Raw genomic sequence first — 16,811 nt, 5'->3', positions numbered from 1 at the left:
TCACCCACAAAATGACAAATTTGTATATCAATTACTCAACGTTTGTTACCTCTGATTCTTGAAGGGAGCGTCTGTCTTTCTTTCTGGAAAATGGGAAAATATCTTCAATGAATGGAAGTAAATGTGGGCCAAGTTTAATTCTTACTGTTTAAAAACCACTATATTTAAGGTCTTAAAGTTGCATATGTGCACAAAAAAAAAGTTCTTTAAAAAATATCTTTTCTTTACATTTAGGTTAAAAAAGTTTTAATTTTCAGCTTATCTAAATAATATATTAATTTAAAAATAATAAATAATTCTAAATGATTTATTTAAAAATAATAAATTATCTTTAAAAAATTATTATTATGCCAAGTATTATTATTTTATTCTTCATGTATTTATTCTTCTTATTATTATTTCTTATTATTATTACAATGTTTCAGGCACATAAAAACTAAAGAAAGATAATCATTTATTTTTAAAAAGAGGATTTCAGAAAATAATCTGGACCCTCCCTGCCATAATATAATAATAATGTATTAATTTTAAAAATAATAAATGATTCTAAATAATTATTTTAAAAATGTAAGTATTTTTATAACAAGTATTATTATTTTTATTATTAATGGATTTATTAAAAATGTATTATTATTATTGTTATTATTATTATATTCCAGGCACATAAAATAAAATAAAAAATTACTAAGAGAATTTCAGTTAAAATCTGGGGGGAAACCCCATTAACACCCTAAATTATTTAAATATTTCTATTTAATTTCTATTTTTATTTTCTGCTAAATAGTCACACAGTATCTGATCTTATTGTGAAATATCAGCGTGGACCAGAGTGTGTGCTGCTGGAGTGAGCACACAAGTAAAAATAAACTTTTATATATTCAGGATCTTTGTGCAAAAAGGCCAATTGCATATGCTTCAGATCCTGAAGATAAAAGTCCCCACAGGAATATTTCAGTAAATGAAAACACTTTTTTTGTGTCTGCCGAATCCATCACAACACCTCTCACTGTCATCATCCTGCTTCCTCTTCTCGCTGAATATTTCTCTCTCTCTTGTCTCCATCACTCTGTAAACAGGTTTTTTTTTATCACGCTGGCACCAAAATGAAAAACATGTCAGTAATGCAAATGAAAACAGCTTTGTCCTCAGAAAACCTCCAACACCTCAAATCGCTTCCTCCTGCAGCTCTCACATCAGCCGCTGGGGGGCGCCAAAGACACACAATCTGAGTCTCAGAATGACTGAGGACTGAGTGGTAGATTTTCTACAATTCATGGGCAACTATTACACTTTTTACCTAACTATATACGTATAGGAAATTAAATAAACTAAACAATAATATTTGTTTATCTAAAAGTATTTACTTATTTTAAAAAAGTATAAATACATGTAAAAAAAATAAAAAGAAGAAAAAAAGACAAAACATAATGGGGAAAATTAAAAAAATATATTTTTTATTAATTAGAAACTTAGATGCTTTTACATTTAGAAATCAGGAAAAATGAATATATGTATGTATGTATATTTAAAAATTACGAAAAATGTGTGTGTATATATATATATATATATATATATATATATATATATATATATATTACATTTATTTTATGTATTTTAAAACATGCATAAATGCATAAATAAATGTAAGCATGACAAAAGAATAATAGGGAAAATTAAATAAACTAAAAAATAATATTTGTTCATTTAAAAATATTTATTTATCTCAAAACAAGTGTAAATACATTTAAAAAACTAAATAAATGTATTTTTTATTAATAAAAAATAATCAAACATTTTTGAATGCATTTTAAATCATATAAATACATTTTAAAATGACAAAAGACATGTATATTCTTTTGAATACATTTTTACATTTATTTCTTCATGTATTTTAAAACATATATAACTACATAGATGTATGTAAAAATGACCCCAAAAATAAAAGTGGGCATTAAACATTTATATGATTTTTTAAAAAAGATTTATTTTAAAATTAATATTTCAAAATGTATAAATACATAAATGACAACAGAAAATAGGGAACATTAAATGAAATAAAAAAATACATTTACTTTCATTTGAAAATATATATATTTTTTAAAAACAAGTATAAATACATGTAAAAGAAAAAGACAAACCAATGATGAGGAAAAGTAATTAGGAAATTAAATGAATTCATTTATTATGCATTTTAAATCATATAAATACATTTTGAAATTACAAAGAAATGATTGTGATGATTATTTGATCCAAAAGATATGTTCATTTTGTTATTTTATGTCAATATATGTCCGATCATTTAGGAACTGAGTTGGATATTACGTAAATTCATGGCCAAAATTAACATATTTATTTGATCAAATAATCATCAAGTGATATTCTCAATAGCTTTAAACGATTCCTTGACCGAGAAAATTTAGATTTTAACACCAAGATTGACCTTCTAAGTGGCTTGGAAGATATACTGGTTCTCATAGACTTTATATGGCTGCCATCTCGGATCCTAAAGTTATGGAGATGTAGATCATGTGGAAAAATGTGGTGCTTTTGTCCGACGGGTCCCCATTCTTCTCAAAATTTGGTCCTAAGCAGCCTGACTGTTAGTGTAGCCTGAAATGATGTCAGACAGTAATATCAGCTTGTCTTGGCTCAGCTGTTGAGTGTCTATGGCATGCAGGAATTTAACAAAACTAAAAAAGTAAAGTCCAGACATTAAACTCAAAAGACATTCTTTTGTGGTAATTTTATAGGCTTTAAACATGCGTCAGACTCAATGTTTTCAGACTGAAGAAGAGGTTGTTTTGTGTGTGTGTGTGTGTGTGTGTGTGTGTGTGTGTGAGTGAGTGAGTGTGTGTGTGTGTGTGTGTGTGTGTGTGTGTGTGTGTGTGTGTGTGTGTGTGTGTGTGTGTGTGTGTGTGTGTGTGTGTGTGTGTGTGTGTGTGTGTGTGTGTGTGTGTGAGACATAGCTGCATGTCGGCATGACATCACTGGTTCAGGTGTGTCCTGAGAACGTACTGAGACATAATAGATGGACACATTATTATTAATAGCTGGTTACGGTTTCAAACTTGCTTGTTAAGTGGAATTACATGCTGTTTTTCCACTGATGGAATGATTCACTTGTACAATTTGTTGAGACTTGAGTGCGTGCACAGCAGGCTGAAACCTGGCGGAGGATGTTTCCAGTTGTTCTGAGGAGTTGTGTTGCTCATTCACAGCTCCTCGTGATGTGCAAAGCTGCTGAATGTCTGCAGATATGATCCTCAGAGCAGATTAAGGGTGTGTCGTGCAGGTGAGTCAGGAGCTCCTCTAGTCAAGGTGTGGAGAGTCTGTCAGAGAACAGTGACAGCGCTGCGTGTGAAGCCACGACTTTGCCCTCAAGCGTGTGTTTACAAATGTGTCCCTGCACGCTCTGAAACCTCCACATGCAGACTGACTGTTGGCCTGGAGAGCCAGCTGGAATAAAGAGTCACGCATTCTTAAGTTGTTTCCAGCTCACAGGGGTGGAGTTACTGTACAAAGGTGAAACACAGGTACAGTTCAGGTTAGGTTTAGGGTTAGAGGTGCAGGCTCCTGGGGAGGTTAAAGTCAGTGTGTAAATGAAAAGAGGGACTTTTTATGCAGGGAATTCTATTTTTCCTGCAGCTGCTCTGACTAATTAGACTGATGCATGCTTTATGAATGCAGTTCTGACACACTATTTCATTGCAACAATCCCCCTTGAACTTTGACCCACATTGTGTATGCTGCAGAGGATTGTAGGTCAGAATAACTAGAAAAACATTCTGCAAAATTCTGCAAAAATACGACCAGATGCAGCATTTTGCATGAATTCAGGCACACTAACTCTTTCCCTGGCATATGAAGCAGTATGGTAGTGTTTGTTTGGAGTGCACCTGCAGAGCTCAGAGCTCTTCTGGAGGTTTTTTAGATGATTTTCAAACGCTTTTGTAACCATCCTTTATAAAAAAAAATCTGTCTATGTAGCGTTTCTACGGACTGGCGTGTGCAGCTCAGTTGAAGTTAACTTTTTTTTTTGTCACTTAAGTTTTTATTAACAATTTTTTGCTACAATTAAAACAAATGCAAGCAAACTAAACACAAAGCTGCCTGGTACGTGCACATTATTCTTACACTCTTTTCTTTCGATTATTATTCAGTCCAGTATCAGCGGTACGAGTCCTCACTGCAAAAAATGTGTCTAAAAACAAGATAAAAACACTAAATCAGAGAAATTCTCTTGCTGCATGGACAGATAATTTCACTTGACAAGATTTCTTAAATTAAGATGTTAAATCTAGAAATAAGCATGTTGAACACTTAAAAGAAGAAATTAACTCTTAAAACAAGATAAATGAAAGCTGCAAGCAGCGATGAACCGACCCGAGCAGAGTGCACTGCAAAATATTTGTTTCTTACCAAGATAAAAAAAAACTTTAGATTTAGAAGTGTTAGATCATTTATCTTGTTTTTTAAGTGTAACAGTGCTGTATTACGTTTCCTACTGCTGCAACTTCACTTTAAAAGAATCAAAATGGAGAAGCACAAGGTGGCGTTTTATTGTGAAGGAGTATTAATATTCCACACATGCTGCACGCTTTCAATTAAAGTTGCAACAGATTTTTTTTCCCTAAACAACATGAACCCAAATTAAAGTTTATTCAAAGGGAATAAAGAGGCTGGAGCACTGGAATAATTAAATCTTTAGATGAACAAAGTCGGTCAAAATGGACAAAGACAAACATAGCCAAACATTTATTAATTCAGCAGAAACGGTGGTGTGTTGAACAGCTCTGCTGGCTTTTTAACACTTCATCAAAGCTTTATTACAGACTCAGGGTTCAGATAAGAGACAAAACATTACATAGAATAAATTACACATCAGAAATCATAGCTTAGACAGAATATAAATCAAAGAGACGACTGCACCAACGTCTCCACTGAACCTTATGTTTGATAATCCCCTGATGATATATAAATGTAAACATGAGACGTCTGGTGAAATATTGAGGTTTATACACACATGGCTGCTGGTTGCACGCTATTTATGGTGGAATCCCAGCATGCTTTGCAGCCTCCAATACACAATGAACTGTAGCTGATCTCTTCTGCAGCCTGGTAGCATGCAGCATGCAGAAGTATTCAGATTACTTTACTGCAGTAAAAGTACTAATACCACTCTGTGAGTTTACGTCCTGCATTAGAAACTTACTGCAGTAAAAGCACAAAAATATTAGCATCAAAATGTAGTTAAAGTATCAAAATTAAAAGTGCTCATTATGCAGAATGAACCCACTCAGATTGTCATATATTCTGTATATATTATTGGATTATTATTATTAATAATTGTTGATGCATTTGCAGTACATAAGCAGCATTTTACTTTTAAGGTAGGGTTGGTTTTAACTATTCAATAAACTGGTATGTGGTTTAATTTATAAGAATGCATAATCATTTTAAAGTTTTTCCAAGTTAAATCTCGTAACTAAAGCTGTCAGCTGAATGTAGTGGTGTAAAAAGTTCAATATTTGCCCCTAAAATGTAGATTTACATGTAACTCAACCCTAAAAAACTGCAACAACTGCTGCACACAGTTCTGGGATTGAACTTCCCTGGAACAGGTGAAGGTGAAGTGCCACGCCCCCTGCACTGAAGACAGATATGTCTTAAAGTGGCAGCTACAGGAAGTAAAAGCTCTGCAGCCATCCAGTGCAATGTATGTTGTATTGTGCGTTGTATTTCCATATTTTTCTTGCAAAAAGACCCAAAACTAAAAGTCAGCTTGCAGCTGCATGGATGAATATTCAGTCTTGTGCAGCAGATGTAATATTTTTTCCATGCAAACAGTTGGAAGGACGTTCAGAGCTGCAGTACACTGCTCTCTGTGCTTCAGATGTTGTTATAAAGAACTCAGGAGAGACACAAAGTGAAGCTCATCAGAGGGCACTGAGGCCGCCACTTCAGCTCCCCTCTGATGTCACATTAAGACATAAATGAAGCATGGAAATTTTCAAGTTAAATCTCGTAACTAAAGCTGTCAGCTAAATGTGGTGGCGTAAAAAGTTCAATATTTGCCTCTAAAATTTAGCTTTACATGTCCGGTCAACCCTAAAAACGGGAGCAAACTGGTGCACACAGTTTTGGGATTGATTTTACCTGGAACAGGTGAAATAGGATTTCAAATCTATTGGATGATGGATCCAGAAGGTGGGAGGGGCCACAGGTAATCTCCAAGTGCCACGCCCCCTGCACTGAAGACTCAGATATGTCTTGAAGTGGCAGCTACAGGAAGGAAAAGTTCTGCAGCCATCCAGTGCAATATATCAGTTTGTTATAGTTGTGTTTTACAAAAAGAGCCAAAACTAAAAGTCAGTTTGCAGCTGCATGGATAACAAACTAGAAATAAATATTCTATATTGTGGATTGTGCAGCAGATGTAATATTTTTTCCATGCAAACAGTTGGAAAGACCTTCAGAGCTGCAGTACAGTCCTCTCTGTGCTTCAGATGTTGTTATAAAGAACTCAGGAGAGACACAAAGTGAAGCTCATCAGAGGGCGCTGAGGCCGCCACTTCAGCTCCCCTCTGATGTCACATTAAGACATAAATGAAGCATGAAAATATCCCCTGGGGGGTCAGGGTGGTCGCCCCCTCCAGCGCGTGCACGCCCCTGACAGCTGAGGGTGTGAGGCTGAGACCTGCAGCAGCTCAGAGTCCATCGATCGCCACTTTGTTCCTAATAAGCTGCCATACAGGAGCAGACAGCTGTGTGAACGGGCCTTTTTTGTGCCATCACGCTGAAGGTGTGTGTGTGTGTGTGTGTGTGTGGTTCTGTGTGTGACATTGTGGGCGTCTCTGTCTGTAGCGCAGCCTCCTCACAGGCCACTCCCGGGAAGCGCGCTGCTGTTCCGCCTCTCAGACGGACTGAAGGACGGACGGAGTGTGCTCGCTCTCAGTGCGCCTCGCTCGGCTGCTGCGCTCCTGCTGCCGTCTTTCTCCGTCGATCACTGTGCGCGTGCGCGTGTGTCACCCCCCCCTCGCACCCCCCACCAGTGCTCTCCTGTCCTGTCCTGTCGGGGTGTCGAAGGTGGAGGTATGTAGCGGCGGATCGAGCGCGCCGAGCAGCATGTAGCACCTGGACCGCCTGAGCTGTCTCTCCTCCCGCCGGGCTGACGCGCCGCCTGCATTGAGGATTTTCGGGGATTTTTTTTTTGTTTTACGGGGGTGGGCAGGGGGGATTTATTTATTTTAGAGGAGTGATTGTGTGTGTTCATCCCCGCCGCTCTGCACCTCTCGGTCGATGGTCGTTGAGGAAGCTTCCATCTTGAGTCCCGTATCTACCGAGAGAACCATGGCGAGCGACTCCCCAGCGCGGAGTCTGGACGAGATAGACCTGTCTGCACTACGGGTAAATGTCTCCCTCTGTGTGCACGTGCATCTGCTGTCTGTGTGTATGTGTGCGCGTGCGTGTGAGGCTGTTGAGCACCTGTCCACCCCCCACCCACCCCTCGTCTTTCCTCCTCACCCACTCCCTCCTCTCCCGGCACCGCGCAGGGATGCGTCTCCCTGCGCTTTCCTCTGGTGGAGCTGCTGCTGCTGCTGGTGCTGGTGGCGTGCGTGCGCGTGCATGTGGCCTGTATGTGTGTGTGTGTGGGAGAGCTGTAGTGCTCGTGCAGGGCGGCCAGTGATTGAGGAAATCAGGTCGGATAACAGAATGTGGGATCATGTGGCCTCCCACCGACACTCCTGTTGTTGTTTGTTGTTGATGTTTTTTTCTTAACAATTGGGACGTGATGTAATGAGGCCCTGAGCTGCTGCCGCTGCCGCTGCTGCGCGTGCACACACTCTCGTGCGCGTGCGTCAGACAGCATAATAGAGGCCGCTCTGTCTGTACTATGTGGGGCAGATGTTAAGCTGCCTGCTCACTGACAGATTCACAGCACACACACACACACACACACACACACACAGAGGCTACAGATGCATGCACACATGCACGCGCACACTCACACACACACACACACACATTCTCTCTCTGTCACACACACATACACACCGTGAATAATAGCGATGATAACCGCAACAGGAGCGAGTTCCGCCATTTCGTGATGTTGTGGCGACAGCAGCATTGCATCGCAGTGGCTGTTTGTGTGGGGATGTGCGCGTGCACGGGCGCGCACGCGAGATCAGGAGGTGTGCAGAAGGGAGACAGTAGAGGAATGTGTGTGTGTGTAGAGTGTGTGTGTGTGTGTGTGTGTGAGAGAGAGAGAGAGGGGGAGAGAGTGATGGTACATTCAGAGAAATCTAAACTCAGTTTCTGATTGGAATTTGACTGCTGAAGATGAAGTGCATGCAGTGTGTGTGAGACATAAGACTGTGTGTGTGTGTGTGTGTGTGTGTGTGTGAGTGAGAGAGAGAGAGAGAGAGAGATAGTGATAGTGTGTGTGTGAGTGTGTGTGTGTGTGTGTTATTCTGCACAGCTCCTTTCTTTTCTCCTCCTTTTTGCCTGCTGCTTACGCAACACAGTCGTACCTGCAGAGCAACACTCAAGTCTGGACATGATCGATCGGGTGGGACTGCATGTCTGTGTGTCTGTGTGTGTGTGTGTGTGTGTGTGTGACAGATACAGACACTGTTGGGCAGATGAAGACAGACAGGCAGAGAGGAGGATCAAGAAAAGATGTGCACGTTACGTTCTTGTAAAAAGAGAGGATCCGTGCTCTCTTCCCTCTGTGGCATGACAACTAGAAATTAGGTCACCCAGGACGGAGCAGAGAGAGCTGGGGGGAAACATTTAAGTGTGACGCAAGGCCTGTCGCAAGCACACTTCCTGTTTCATGCTCCAAAATGATCTCCTCTGATCATCTCATGCAGTTTGACCTGTCTGCTCCTCCCATATGTTCCTCCTCCTCTCCATCCTCCACTCCGACACTCTGAGACGTCTTAGAGGTTAAAGTCCTCCGATCGCTGCTCAGGGACGATATTATTAGACGATGCAGCGACACAGAGGTCACGTCTTTGTCGTTCTGTGTCAGGATTCAGACAGAATGCAGCTCACTCAGGAGGGAAATTACTGCTTTTTATCATTCTCACCATAGAATATGTAGTGACGATTTCATTTAAGGAGTCATAAAGCAGCAAAAATACATGTATATGAGATGTCAGTGCTGCTGGTTGCAAGTCATTTATGGTGCACGTTCGCTGCAATTCATTTGAACTCGACTTGATTAGCTCGCTCTGCATCAGCAGGTATCCCAGCATGCTTTGTGCAGCCAACTGGTCTCTTCCAAAACACAAAGACAGATCTTTTCTGCAGCCTGGTTGCATGCAGCGTGCAGAAGTTCTCGCTGTGAAATGACTCCACTACAAGGAAAAGTCCTGCAGTCAAAAGTTACTGCAGAATATACAAAAGTATCAGCAAGAAAATGTACTTAAAGTATCATAAAATAAAGCTACTTCTGCAGAATAACCTCTCAGATTGTTATATATTCTGTATATATTATTTGATTTTTTATTGTTATTGATGCATTAATGTAAGCAGCATTTAACTGGCTCATCTTTACTACTTAATAAACTTTTATGTGGTTTAATTTGTAAAAATGCATAATTGTTTTAAAGTTTTTTAACTTACAAGAGCCGACCGATGTGGGGTTTTTGAGACCGATGCAGATACTGATATTAGAGTGGGAAAATTAATCAATAACCGATTTGGTGGCTGATGTATAATTTTTTGTGAGCTTGGAATGAAAAAAGACCTTTTTATGAGGATGGTGTACTGGTTTTTCAACGCTCTGCAAATGAACCCAGAGAGCTACTTTATAAACATGCAGCTATATTAAATAATATTTAACATTATTATACATTATACAAGCAGCGTATCCAATTGCATGAATGATAACTGATAAAAAAAAAGATAATAAAAAGCTAAATAATCATCATTACTGTTCAGTTTCAGTCAATTGCTGGCTATTAAAAAAATAATAATAAAAATGAATGGCAAACATAATTTATAAATCACACCAAGCTACATTTTCTGCAATATATATTGTGTATAAAAGGTGTTCATAACTGCACATATCAGACAGCATGTACAGATGCACCTCAATAAATTAGAATATGATAAAAAGTCCATTATTTCCAGTAGTTCAAGTCAAACAGCCCCAACCAAGTATTGAGTCATATAGATGGACATACTGTTCAGAGGCCAACATTTACATCTTAAAAAAACATACTTTTTAAAATTGGCCTTTTGTCACAATACATTTTTTTTTTGAGAGACTGAATTTTAGGTCTTCATTTAATGTAAGCCATAATCATTATAATTAGAAGAAATTAAATGGATTAAGATATGAAATGTTTCATTCTGTCTGTAATGGATCTATATAATGTGTTATTTCCACTTTTTGAATTGAATTACTGACATAAATAAACTTTTCTATTATATTCTAGTTTAGTGAGATGCAGCTGTACACTGATACTGAGGCCAATATCGTCCCATAATATCAGTCAAAAGATATATCTGTCAGGCTCTAAGGGCACCGTCACAACCCAGAGTTGAGTCTGTTTCAGTCTAACTCTGGTGCTGTTAAATCCTTGTTATGGTTCGTTCGGTTGCTTGTGAACACTCCAATCGTACTCTGGTTTGGACCAAAACAACCAGTATCAGACCACCTGCTGAGGGTCTCGGTCCGGTTCCAAACAAATCCTAGTGCGGTTTGATTCACTGTTAATGTAATCTGACCAGAATCCGACCCAATTAAAGGAAATGAACCAAAACACAATGGGTTGTGGGCCAGCTGCGTGGTGAGATGTACACAGATACAATTATAAAGATGGCATTTGTAGATATGGATGGATGGATGGAGGGATGGATGGAAAGAAGGATGGATGGATGGAAGGACGGATGAATGGAGGGATGGATGGATGGACGGATGGATGGATGGATGGATGGATGGATGGACGGATGAATGGAGGGATGGATGGATAGATGAATGGACGGACGGACGGACGGACGAATGGACGGATGGATGAATGGACAGATGGATGGATGGATGGATGGATAGATGAATGGACGGACGGATGGATGAATGGACAGACGGACGGACGAATGGACGGATGGATGAATGGACAGATGGATGAATGGACAGATGGACGGACGGATGGATGAATGGACAGATGGACGGATGGATGGATGAATGGACAGATGGACGGATGGATGGATGGACGGATGGACGAATGGACGGATGGACGAATGGATGGATGGACGGATGAATGGAGGGATGGATGGATAGATGAATGGACGGACGGACAGATGGATGGATGGATGGAAGGATGGATGGACAGATGGACGAATGGACGGATGGATGAATGGACGGATGGAAGGATGGACGGATGGACGGATGGATGAAAAATGTATTATTTATTTAAATTGCACTTCCAGCAACACCAATACATAAAATAGAATAGAATAAAGTTAAAAACTAGCATAAATGTGCAAAATGACAGAATGAGTAGAGAAATAGTAAAGAAAGTTTAAAACTCGGTGCTGCGGAGCTACTGGAGAGGCTGCCGTCTTGTTCAACAAGATGTTGTGTCCTTCAGTTCCGCTCTGTAGGCTACCACTGAACTAAAGATAATCTGTCATTGCAGATTTCTCAGAATTATAACTTAATATTTCCTTTGTGGAACACATTTTTAACGACCCGGAGCCTCAACAGGAGCTCCTTCTGATCAATTCTCTCCACATTACAGATTGCAGATTACAGCCGCTAGAATCAAACAAACTCAGTTTGCGCTAGGTTCCATGTTGCTTTATTTATGTTTTATTACTGCCAACTTTTCAACCAATAAGAAATAATAGTGCGAGTAGATTTCCAGCCCTCCACCTTCGTACACACCCCTCTGCAAATATTTCTGTTTTATTTGGTCCACTTACATTTCTGCAATGTGAAAAAAAAGACTAAATACAAAAATGTATCAATTTCACTCAAGGAACCAAACAGACTTGGGTTGTGTAAGCGCTCTAAAAGACACTAAAGCTGGTAGCTAAATGTAGTGGAGTAAAAAATACATTATTTGCCTCTAAAATGTATGTAAATGAGTAGAAGTATACACACTGCAAAAAAAGAAAAGTTGGGTGAACTCCAAATTTCAAGGCAACAAACTTCGATAAAATTTTAAGTTGGACAATTAAACTTAATATTTTAAGTTTTGTTTTTGAGTTTGCTCAACTCTGAATTCAGATTTTTGAACTTATAATTTGACATTGTAATAACTTTTAATCCTTACTTCTGCTAACTTCTGCAATGTGCTGAATTGGCACGATTGTAACGCTGCTATGAAATGTCAGTTAATGTTGCAACCCCAATTTTGAGTTAGCATTGATACGCTAATGGCTACTCTTGTAGCTGTAACAAGCAGCGCCGCTAGCATCAGTTAGCCGCTAGCTTTCGCTAATGACCGAATTTCACCGCTTTCCCGCATTTCACAATAAAGAAATAAGAGTTATCAGAACTATTGTCCCTTGTTTTGAACCCCAACTTAAAGATATAAGTAACAACAACTCACCAACTTGTTTTTGAGCAGACAACTGGCTTCCTTTGTTGTGCTAACTTACATTATTGCCCTAAATGTCAATAATTTATATTTCCAAGTTTTACCAACTTAAATCACTGTTTTAGGCCAAAAAACACAAGATGGCTTTTTTGCAGTGCAGTTACAGAAAATGTAAACAATCAATGAAGTAAAGTACAAGTACCTCAAAGCTGTGCTTGGGTAGATTTACTTCCATTGTGTGTGAGATTCAGGAGAGAAAAAGTGCTTTTTAATATTCTCCTCAGAGAAAACAACCTTGTTTTGGTCTGTTAGTTCCGGTCGCAGCTCCGCGGCGGAGATGTCAGGATGGTCAGGAACACGGAGAGGTCAGACAATCAGACAGCTTGTAAACAAACCAGCTGTTAGTCATATTACCCGCACCACTGATATGGAAATGCACGTCGCCAGGACTGTTTTTTTTTTTTTGCCCTTAAGCCCCGAACTGTCTGTCTGAATTATCCACTGCATGCAAAAACTCCTGCAGTGGCTCAGAGATTAATCTCAGGAAAAAAAAGCATAATTATTTTAACATTTAGCCTCGTTTTCCTCTTCTAATAAAGTACAGGAAAATAAAGATGGAGTGGCACTGAGAAATTATGAGAAATTATTATTATTTCTCAGCAAGTGCAGCGTCTACACTAAGTGGCCGCTCAGCAGAAATACGATTTTAATGCATAAATAAAAACACAATTTATTTTGCATAATTTATCTTTTTCCTAAACTATGAACAGATTTGTTAGAAAGCAAGAATTAAAAAAAAAATTAAGTATTGACATTCCTGTCCAGCAACAGTCGTGAATAATGGAGGAAAATGTTTTATTACTCAGAAAAATCTAAACTTTAGGAATCTTTTTTCCAACGAGCTTCTGTGATGTTTAATTAAAAACGAGTTCCAAGTTTCCAATTGTTTAGAAATGGAACAGTATGTTAAATTTCCTTTGCAGTAATTGCTGTAACTAATCTGACAGACTTGTTAGACTTGTTTCATATCTGCACTCACACAGTCTTAACTTCATGCTTTTGTGCTAAATGTCAATGAGAAATCTCACTGTAGCCTGTTAGCTGTTAGCTGTTAGCGACTTGCAGTTTGGACCTTGGTTCCATTTTGCATCCTCCTTTCTTCTTTGCTGGTGTTTTTCATAAATGCATGTGGTCCTGCTGTTGGTAAGGGCTCTAACGGGCATATACAGGTGTGTGTGTGCGCATGCATGTGTGTGTGTGTGTGTGTGTCTTCCAGGATTAGATGTGCTTCTGTTTGACCTTGAGTGAAAAGGAACACTGCTTTTTAAGCTAATCCCCTTCAGGAGGCTCCACTGTTATAGTCCCAACACTCTCCTGTGGCCTGCTGTACACACACACACACACACACACACACACATACACACACACACACACACACACACACACTAATACCAAACACACAGGTATGCTTAAAGATCAAGATCTGTGTTATTGAATTTTAATCAGCCTGAAGATTATCTCTTGTGTGTGTGTGTGCGTGTTCTCGCTTTGAGTTTTTTGTCTAATTTCATGTCATTTTTTTGGTATCTTTGGGTTGTTTTTTTTGTAATTTTTACATCTTTTTTTGGTAATGTTGTTTATGGGATAGACACACATAAATCATACACTCGTAATGAGACCCACGTGCACACAAATCAAACATCTGTCACATGTCAACGATGGAGGAAACAAACGACAGCGCTCAGACAAGCATATTGAAGTACATTGCTCTGTGTGACATTTTGCAAACTTTCAAGTCAAGGCAATATATAGAACCAAATCACAATATGTGTTATTCAGGTGTTCAGGGCTGTGAGGTTTGTCCTGTTTGTCCTAGTGGAGCTGCCATACCTTGCTGTCTAATAGGCAAAGTTGTTCAACCAATTATATTCGGTACAATGGTGATTGGCCCCACGCCCACTAAAAAACACACTCACGCACGAGCAGAAGAAAGTTTTGCGAGTGGACTGCGGTGTTTTCCTCCTCGCAGTTTCAATATTGCTCTAGGGAGCAGAGATGCAGGACACAAAATAACTCGCGAGTGATTTGAAAGCGATCGAAAGAACAATATGCGCGCGGTTGTTTGATTTGCGTGTGCGCGGGTCTCATTACGAGTGCACGATTTATGTCAGTGTTCTAATCCCAAAGTTGTTTCTCTTTTGCTAATTGTGTCTTGTTGGTCATTTTTGGGTAATTTTGTGACTTTCTTTAGTAATTTTACATCTGTTTTGGTAGATTTGTGTCTCTTCTGGTCATTTCATGTCTTCTTTTGGTCACTTTTTGGTCATTTTTGGGTCTTTTTTGCAATTTTGTGTAATTTTTACAAATTTTGTTGGAAATGTTGTGTTTCTTTTGCTAATTGTGTCTTGTTGGTAATTTTTGGGGTAATTTTGTGACTTTATTTAGTCATTTTACCAAATTTTTGGTGATTTTGTGTCTTTTTTCGGTCTTTTTTGTAGTTTTGTGTGATTTTTACACCTTTTGTTGGTAATTTTGTGTGTCTGTTGCTAATTGTGTCTTTTGTGGTCATTTATTTGGTCATTTTGTGCCTTTTTTTGGTCATTTTTGGGTCTGTTGTAATTTTGTGTGATTTTTGCACCTTTTTTTGTAATTTTGTGTCTTTTGCTAAGTGTGTCTTTTGTGGTCATTTATTTGGTAATTTTGTGTAATTTTTACATCTTTTCCGGTAAAAATAAGTCTTTTTTTTGCTCATTTTATGTTTTTTGTTTGTTTAATCAGCATGTGGGTGTGTGTGAATTCACCTGCTGGCCTTCATCCAGGTTTCCTCGATTATTATCATTATTTTTGTCTGTTTTAGTGGAAATCTTGAAACGAGCAGAAACTCCAGCAGCACTATTGTCCAGGTTTTTAAAAAAAATGGAAACATCCACTCAGTCTTAGCAAAACAAGCAGTAATGTAGGTGGAAATCACAGCCCAGATTATACTGCTAAGTCCGGTTCGGAAAGGCTCACAATAAAAAACAAATTACCCGGATGAGATGGCGGTATTTGTTAGACGAGCCACTCTAAAGGTAAAATTGCTGTTTTTGTCAATGGAGTCTGGTAGCTGTTAAGAAAGCCTAGATTACAGCTTCAGTTCCCTGCTAGAAAAGTGGTGAAATATATATAAATACAGGATTAGTTAACCCAAAGGAAGCAAATATTTAGACTTTGCAATTAATTGTTTTGAATATAAGGACTAGTTTCTCAGTGCAACAGTCTCTGTCATGCACGTGATCCCACAGAAGAAGCTCATTAGAAACCTGGTTTATAAATGGTTAGTTGTTGTTTATAACTTCATTATTGCAGAACTGCAACCAGGTTATTATAAGAGCATGTAAAAGACACATAATTAGAGATTATATTGAGTGACAGGAGCCAGTAAAAACAGCTGCCAGGCAGGAAACTCAACTGCTGAACCTGATCTGACACATCAAAGTCCGAAGAGCTTACCTGGTGGAGGAATAATGACAGTGTGGTGAGAGAGAGAGACTTTTCACAGGCTAATACCACAAGTATGCAGAGTGTGTGTGTGTGTGTGTGTGTGTGTGTGTGTGTGTGTGTGTGTGTGAAGGTCAAATTCCTTTTGGGAATTTTTGGCTCGCATACAAATTCCTAAATCCATCTTGTGTCCAGTTTATGTTCTCCTGACTAACTTTGTCTTGTTGTTTTTTACTCCCATCTCTCTCTCTCTCTCCCTCTCTCTCTCTCTCTCTCTCTCTCTCTCTCTCTCTCTCTCTCTCTCTCTCTCTCTCTCTCTCTCTCTCTCTCTCTCTCTCCCAGGACCCAGCTGGTATCTTTGAGCTGGTTGAACTGGTTGGAAATGGGACCTATGGGCAGGTCTACAAGGTAAGATATTAATAATCTATTAATTAATCTGCTGCCAGGTGAACACAAGCTGCACTGTTAATGTTTCCAGAAATTTACTGTATTATTTTTTACAGCGGTTCTCTTCTTTTTTCTACATGTAGTGCAAATTTCATAAAAAGATAAATTATTTTTATTACAAATATTAATCATAAAATGGATGTTAAATTCTGTAACTTAATAATATATAGATAATATTTTATTTATTTTAAAGAAATTGTAAAAATAAGTAATAAATAAAATACACTAAATGTCCAAAGTTGACAAATACCTAAATTATTATATCATATATTATATATACGTGAAAGTAAAACTATTATACAAATTTATATTTGTAAATACAGATATTTA

The 16,811-nt window shown here is 38.5% G+C and overlaps 1 protein-coding gene across 2 annotated transcripts in view; it reads left to right on the top strand.

Annotated features, from left to right (window-relative positions):
• Positions 1 to 6,812: 6,812 nt before the first annotated feature.
• tnikb (TRAF2 and NCK interacting kinase b) overlaps positions 6,813 to 16,811 on the top strand; it is a 98,250-nt gene continuing 88,251 nt past the window's right edge. For both annotated transcript variants that reach the window (XM_059327181.1, XM_059327180.1), the window contains exons 1-2: positions 6,813 to 7,407; positions 16,377 to 16,442. In XM_059327181.1, the coding sequence (XP_059183164.1) occupies positions 7,300 to 7,407; positions 16,377 to 16,442 (174 nt within the window). In that variant the 5' untranslated portion in view covers positions 6,813 to 7,299. The remainder of the gene's footprint in view (positions 7,408 to 16,376; positions 16,443 to 16,811) is intronic.

Source organism: Centropristis striata, chromosome 23 (genome assembly GCF_030273125.1).
Source record: "Centropristis striata isolate RG_2023a ecotype Rhode Island chromosome 23, C.striata_1.0, whole genome shotgun sequence".
NCBI lineage: Eukaryota > Metazoa > Chordata > Actinopteri > Perciformes > Serranidae > Centropristis > Centropristis striata.
This window is presented reverse-complemented; position numbering and strand designations above follow the sequence as displayed.